Source organism: Nicotiana tabacum, chromosome 6 (assembly GCF_000715075.1).
Source record: "Nicotiana tabacum cultivar K326 chromosome 6, ASM71507v2, whole genome shotgun sequence".
Classification (NCBI taxonomy): Eukaryota; Viridiplantae; Streptophyta; class Magnoliopsida; order Solanales; family Solanaceae; genus Nicotiana; species Nicotiana tabacum.
This window is the reverse complement of record NC_134085.1, coordinates 169,261,220-169,268,018: the sequence shown is the minus strand read 5'-3', so window position 1 is coordinate 169,268,018 and position 6,799 is coordinate 169,261,220. Positions and strand designations below refer to the sequence as shown.

Sequence of the window (6,799 nt, the reverse complement as noted above, 5' to 3'; positions counted from 1 at the left end):
GGCTTAGAGCCAATTCACCCATCTAGATGTTACTATTTTATTATAAACTTATATTAGAAAATGACACTATCTTATTGTTCCCATCCCTTGTGGAGCTTTGAGAGCTAACTGCCAGTTGGGTTTTGTGTTTGACTTCTTCTTTTTAAACTTTATTTGAGAAATAGCCTCTTCTTGAGTGCAATATCAAGAAATCTATATAAAGCAACCTATCTTCCTCTAAACACCATCAGTGGGATATTACAATCAGTTTCTTTACCTTTCAGTTTTCTTTCTCTACCTTGTTTACAAAGAAGTTAAGAGACAGTGAGAATGGCAAGTACTCGTGCTATTTTTGTGGCTTCACTTGTCATAGCTTGCTTTATAGCTTCTTGTCACGCTGAAATATTGTTCTCTTCCCTCAAAAGGAGTCTTGATGTTTCTGCTTCACACAGGGAAGGAGGTATGATTAACAGTTAACCCCTCCCTCTCCAACTTTTTTTTTTCCTGTTAAACAAGAAAGAAAAGAAGATTATAATATAGGAATTTAGATTATTGATTACTGGGGTGCGATCGATTTTATCTTTTCTTTTACGATTTGAGAAATATAAATTAGTCTCGCATGTAGCTGCATCTTAAATCTCTATCACTATTTCCCTAAAATAAGAATCCAAGGTTAGTTTTTTTGAAAATAGAATATGTCCATGATTCTTACAAGTTACAGGAGGTCTTTTTTTAATTAAGATCTTGTTTCTTTTGTAACATCTTTCTTATTAGCAGTAAGTCTTGGGGGTATTATTTTGGAAATAGCAACATGTCTAATAAAAGCTACAGTACTATTGATCATCTCTAAGCAATGAGGGGAATATTCTATTGCGATGGTTACATAAATAGCCGGCCATATTCAATGTTTATTTTTTCTGGCCGGTATATATAGATTATACATTAATTATCCATATGTTATACACAAATTATACATATATTATACATTCCTCAGATTATTTTTAGTTTAAAAGATTAGGTGGGCGGCTATTTGGATTAATTCTTTTGGTCTTGTCTTGTCTTCTTGTAATTATCGGTTACTCTTCCTTTTCTTTCTTCATGTAATTAAAGCTATTAAATGAACGGCGTGATAGAGCTAATTGTTTGATCAGGAAATTAGATGTACATATATTAGTATAGTCATCATAGAAATGAAAACAATCTTCTCTTTTCTTTTGCATTTTTAAATGGAACCCAATAAAGAGCCAACGGCTCTATAATTTTACACCGTCAGCGCATATATACAATGACGGTCCAAAGATTTTTTATACCATCAGGTCACTCAAAAGTAATTGAAGGTAATTTCATTTAATAAGCATTAATTAGTACCTATATACAACAAATGTAAGTAACTTGATCTAGCAGGTTAAATTAACTGACGGTGAACGCACATAACTTAAATCCATATGTCTTACATCCAGATGACTAATATTTGATATATTTTTCAGTGCTCATGGCTGGGGAAGACCAACTCATATTGAAATGGTCATTCAACAAGACTTTCCCAGCAGGGGCAGACTCAAGCTACAAGAAAGTAAAAGTTCAACTGTGTTATGCACCGGTTAGCCAAAAAGATCGTGCATGGAGGAAAACTGAGGACCATCTCAAAAAGGACAAGACATGTCAATTCAACATAGTAACCATGCCCTACAAATCATCTGGAAACAGTTTCAACTGGGCAATTGAAAGGGATGTCCCAACTGGTACCTACTTTGTTAGGGCTTATGTCTTGGATTCTGATGGTCATGAAACTGGATTTGGACAAAACACCGATGATAAGAAAATAGATAACCTTTTCGATATTCAGGCTATCAGTGGTCGCCATGCCACTTTGGATATCTGCTCCATTGTCTTCTCCGTTTTCTCTGTGGTGTCTCTCTTTGGATTCTTTTACATGGAGAAGAGAAAGGCTAAGGCAAGTCAACAGAAGTGATCATATGGATCCACATGATGATCAAATGGTGTGGACGGAAATTAAAAATAATCTCCTTTATTTTCTATATCGTACACTTTAAGATTATTGTATTAAGTTTAATACAAGTTTGATGACTCATGCATGACATAATATCGTTTACGTTCTTGTTTAATTTAATGTATTTTTTGTTGGTGATTAAAGTTTGTTTATCAGTTTTTGGCCAAGTGTGTATTTGCATTTGTTTTTTTTCACCGTTGATCACGTAACACATATTATTAATTGTTTTATTTTGTGATGGTTTGATGACTTTTTTGTTTTTCCTTAATTTTTTCTCACTTTATAATTTTGTCAACTTTCCGAGTCGAAATGACGCACATGATAAAAGTCGTCCGAAGATGAGGGGTGCCTTATTTAAAGATCCTGGATTTTTGCAGTAAAGTAGAAGTAACCATTAATTAGTGTTAAGAGAGATTATAGAACTTTTTCTGCGTACTGATCTTTTTTTCTTAACCCAAAAGCCTTCATATAGGCCAAGGCTCATTTGACTTTAGATACTTATTCCAAAGAATCAACAACTAATTAGAAGTTTTCTAGTGCATTAAATAAACTGGTTTTCGACCAGGCCTTATCCTTTTAGGTTGGAGCTAGTCTGTTTAAATTAAATTTCTACAATTTTCTACTGTCACGATTCTAGCTAAGACTTGGTAAACTTCTTCTAATGCATACAGCTATTTTCATGCAAGAACAAATGACTAATAAAGTGTAGATTGAAAGTCCATATTATGCAATTACTATTGGTTGAGTACAAATATCATATGCGTGTTATCTTTGCAAATTCCATACACAGTAAATTGGCCCCAATATGACTATTGAGTAATTTAATAGTGATTAGGAATGAAAATGTTGGCCTGTTTCGGTAGAAGATGTAAACCATACGGATTAAACATGCGCCTTTCAATTTTTATATGCTTAAATTAACCATGACAAAGCAGAAATACGTGATGTCTCTAAAGTCGCAGATGAAATGAAAGCTCTTCCTCGTAAGGTAATATCAACCTATTAAAGAAAACAATATTGACTGCAAAAAGATATAATCAAGTGAAACTTCTTGCCCTTAATCTGCACCCATTTTTTTTTTTATATTTATAATTTTCAATTTTCAATCAGGAAAACTGATATATATTCTCCTTTATTTAAGGTTCTACTTATATTTCTATCTATAAGCCTCAGTAGAATTAACAAGAATAGGAGCTAGGTTTGGAAGTTTGATTTTTTTTTTTTATTTCCTTTATAAGAAAAAAAATTAGGAAGATGAAGTTAAGTCATTTGAGTATTGAAAACCTGCACGGTTACTGTGAGCTTTTGAAAAAAGGATTAAAATACATTCATCTCTACGAGGAAAGAGCAAGCTAATAATTAATATGGTCAACCATGGAACTCAATAAAGGAGAAATTCATTTCGAGACGTGACGGCAACTTGTTCATAAATATCTTTCCATCTATATTTGTTGATTAGTTTGCCCTCTCCTTAGTGGGCGTTTGGACATAAGAATGGTAAAATTCCAGAAAAAAATGGGGAAAAAATTCAAGTGAAAATGGTGTTTGAAAATTAGAGTTGTGTTTGGTCATCAATATAATTTTGGATTGTTTTGAATTTTTATGGGTGATCTGAGTGAAAATTTGGAAACACAGGTTTCGAAAAAAGTAAAAAAAATTCGAAAAAAGCGAAAAAATTTTCATAGCCAAACGGGCTCTTAATCTCAAATTCTCATTAGATTCTTTTAATCAGATATAATTAAAATAGTTGATACACGGAGTCGAAGTTGAAGATTCTTTTAATCTTCCCACAAATCACAATCATCATCAGATAGTGAAAGATTCCAACCCTTCCAAAATTTCTAGGAATAATATCTATCTAGTGGAATCGGGCCCAAAATTAATTGTGGGATTCAAATGGCACAACTTACAGAATTTAATAATCATTCACGGTAGGAGTAAAAAAGTGAATTAGATGAACAAATAGGTAATTGGCATAAGAGAACAAATAATTATTTTTGTCAATGATGAATCGAGGAATACAATACCAACAACAGCTTAATTAACATATAGTATAGTACGTACTAGTAAGTATCCACTTGTATATTTACCATCAAGAAAAAGGCAGCAACTTGTATGGTTAACGAGTTCTCCCTGTATGCTAAAGCGTAATATATAGCCAAACAAATCATACTAGTATATCATTTTAATCAAAGTTCCAACTTAGTTCTATCTTCACTCGAGTTGATCCTCTTAACCTGGAATTAAGAATTCGATGGATCAAGAATTTAGTGATGGAGAATTTCATTTGGAGACACGATGCAAAGTGTTCATTACACAATGCAATCCAATTTTGTTATTCCCTCATATCCACTTTAATTGATTTTTTTGCTGACTTTATATATATTAAGGAATCCATCTTTTAGCATTAATTAACAATGAAATTGATCATATTAACCTCAATTTATTCATTAAAAATATAACAAACACTACTAGACTCTTTTACTCCTAGGCCAACTTTGAAAAAGAGAAGTTAATTCCTTCTTGATATCAGGAAAAATCAAATATTGTGGATCGCGAAAAAAATATAAAAAAAATCAATTAAATTGAACCGAAAGAAGTAATAATTAGTAATGCCCTTTCCTTAATCTAAAATACAAAAGTCATCTTTTGCCTTGCATAATTTAGAGACAAGAGGCCAACTTGTTGATCATAACACCTTCCAGGTCAAGTTTGTTAGTAGTATTTAATAGACCATTTCTTTAATTTGCAAATTCATCTTTTGTCTTATTGCAAGACACATCTAGGAGACATAATTAATTAAATATGGTGTCGAAAAACCTGGTTGACTAAATTAAAGTTGAAGATTCCTTGAAATCTTCCCACAATCATCATCACAGTGAGATATTCTAGCCCTAAGGAATAGTACGGCCAAGGTGTGGAATTTAACCATTATCTTCGTATTTAGAAATTGAAACACATTACTAATCCATTAAAGATTAGACCACGAACTTGTTGTCTTGTTCACATGTAGTGCTAATGTACCATCTAATTAACGAACACCACAAAAAAGAATAAAAATAAAAATAAAAATAGTTTATCACTGCAATCAAGAACTTTGGTGAATTAAGTAGTTGGGTGGTGTTGACTAGTCTTTGCTCTCCTTTAGAACTCGAGTGGTTTGATAAATATCAAATCACGTTTGTTTTGTCACCTATAAATTAGTGGGTTCACATATAGTAATAGTAGTATCTTTTAATTTAATTTCACCTCCACTCAATCTCTCCTCCTCATACTTTGGAAGTGCAAAACAAAACAATATCATGGCAACTTTTCTGGCTTTTTTGTTGCCTCAACGGTTGTTCTTTTTTGCTTTGCACTCACTGCTTATAGTGCTCTTTTCTCCTCCCTTCACCAAACTCTCATACTCAATTCTTCACCTTCACAAGGACAAGGTAAGTTTTTTGTCTTTTATCTGAACAATCTCTTTACTTTTTCATCCTTTTTCCACGTCTTGGTAATAGATCTGATCCAAAAAAAAATATGGCTTCATTGAAATATCATTTGCCAAGTTGACTCTCACTTGTAATAAAAATATGGCTTCGCTGTCCACCTCTAATTAATGAATTTAATTATATACTCCGATCCACATGTACGTCCCCCTTTCCGCAGAATATGAAAATGATTAATGAATTTAATTTCATGTTCCCTCCGCTTCACTTTAATTAATTTTTGGTTGTTTTCACATGTATCTTTTACTGTTAATTAACAATAAAATAGATCATATTAACCTTAATTTGTTCATTGGAAATATAATACATACACAACTTTTTATCACATGGGCAACTTTGAAAAAAAGAACTTAATTCCTTCTTGATATATGAAAAAATCAAATATTGCGGATCATAAAGAAAAAATCAAAAAATCAATTAAAGTGGACCGGAGGGAGTATTTGAGTATATTACTTTAGTTTGAAGGGCTAAATTAATGGGTTTTAAAATGATTGTATATATATATATATATATATATATATATATATATATGTATGTATGTATATGTATGTATGGGGAAGGACAAGTGACAATAACATGGTCATTGAACAAGAGCAACCCAGCTGGAACAGACTCAAACTACAAAACAGTGAAGGTGAAATTATGTTATGCCCCAATCAGCCAAGTGGACAGAGGATAGAGGAAATCCGACGACAACCTCGAAAAAGACAAGTCTTGCAAATATAACATTGTCACAATGCCATACAATTCCTTAAACAACAATTTCACGTGGACTGTAAACAAGGATGTTCCCACTGCTACCTATTTCATAAGGGCATATGTTTATGACTCTGCTGGTGAAGAGGTTGCCTATGGCCAAACCACTGATTCCCACAAGAAAACCAACTTGTTCCAAATTTTGGCAATCACTGGCCGCCATGTTACTCTTGACATCTGTGCCGCCTGCTTCTCCACTTTCTCCATTATCTCCCTTTTCGGGTTCTTCTTTATTGAGAAGAGAAAGGGCAAAAGTGTCCACAAAAAATGATCACCCTATATTTATTTACTGTTCCATTATCGTATTCTATAGCTGTGTAAAATAAGTACTACTATAGTTACTGCTTTCATTAATTGAGGCAGCTAAATGTGACGATGAGAATCTAGAAAAGTATGCATTGGTAGGTTTGGTTGTGTAACGTAACATTTGGGGGTTAGCTATATGAAAACGATAGGCTTGGAAAAAAGTTTGAGGCAATGAAAATGATTGTTAGCATAAGAATAAGGCCCTAGCAACATTCGAGGACGAATGTTTTTAAGGAGTGAAGTTTGTAACGCTCCT

General features: G+C 32.8%; 1 protein-coding gene across 1 annotated transcript; it reads left to right on the top strand.

The window, feature by feature from the left end:
- Positions 1–209: 209 nt before the first annotated feature.
- Positions 210–2,157, top strand: LOC107770078 (high-affinity nitrate transporter 3.1-like). The gene is made up of 2 exons (XM_016589343.2): positions 210–439; positions 1,467–2,157. The coding sequence occupies exons 1-2, from the start codon at positions 310–312 to the stop codon at positions 1,949–1,951; spliced, it is 615 nt and encodes a 204-aa protein (XP_016444829.1). The 5' UTR covers positions 210–309; the 3' UTR covers positions 1,952–2,157.
- Positions 2,158–6,799: the final 4,642 nt, after the last annotated feature.

What these genes read in the sequence shown, in the direction of transcription:
- LOC107770078 (XM_016589343.2), top strand. Translation starts at nt 310, where the DNA reads ATGGCAAGTACTCGTGCTATTTTTGTGGCTTCACTTGTCATAGCTTGC. An exon ending in TGCTTCACACAGGGAAGGAG is followed by an intron (nt 440 to 1,466) that starts GTATGATTAACA and finishes TATATTTTTCAG; the next exon opens with TGCTCATGGCTGGGGAAGAC.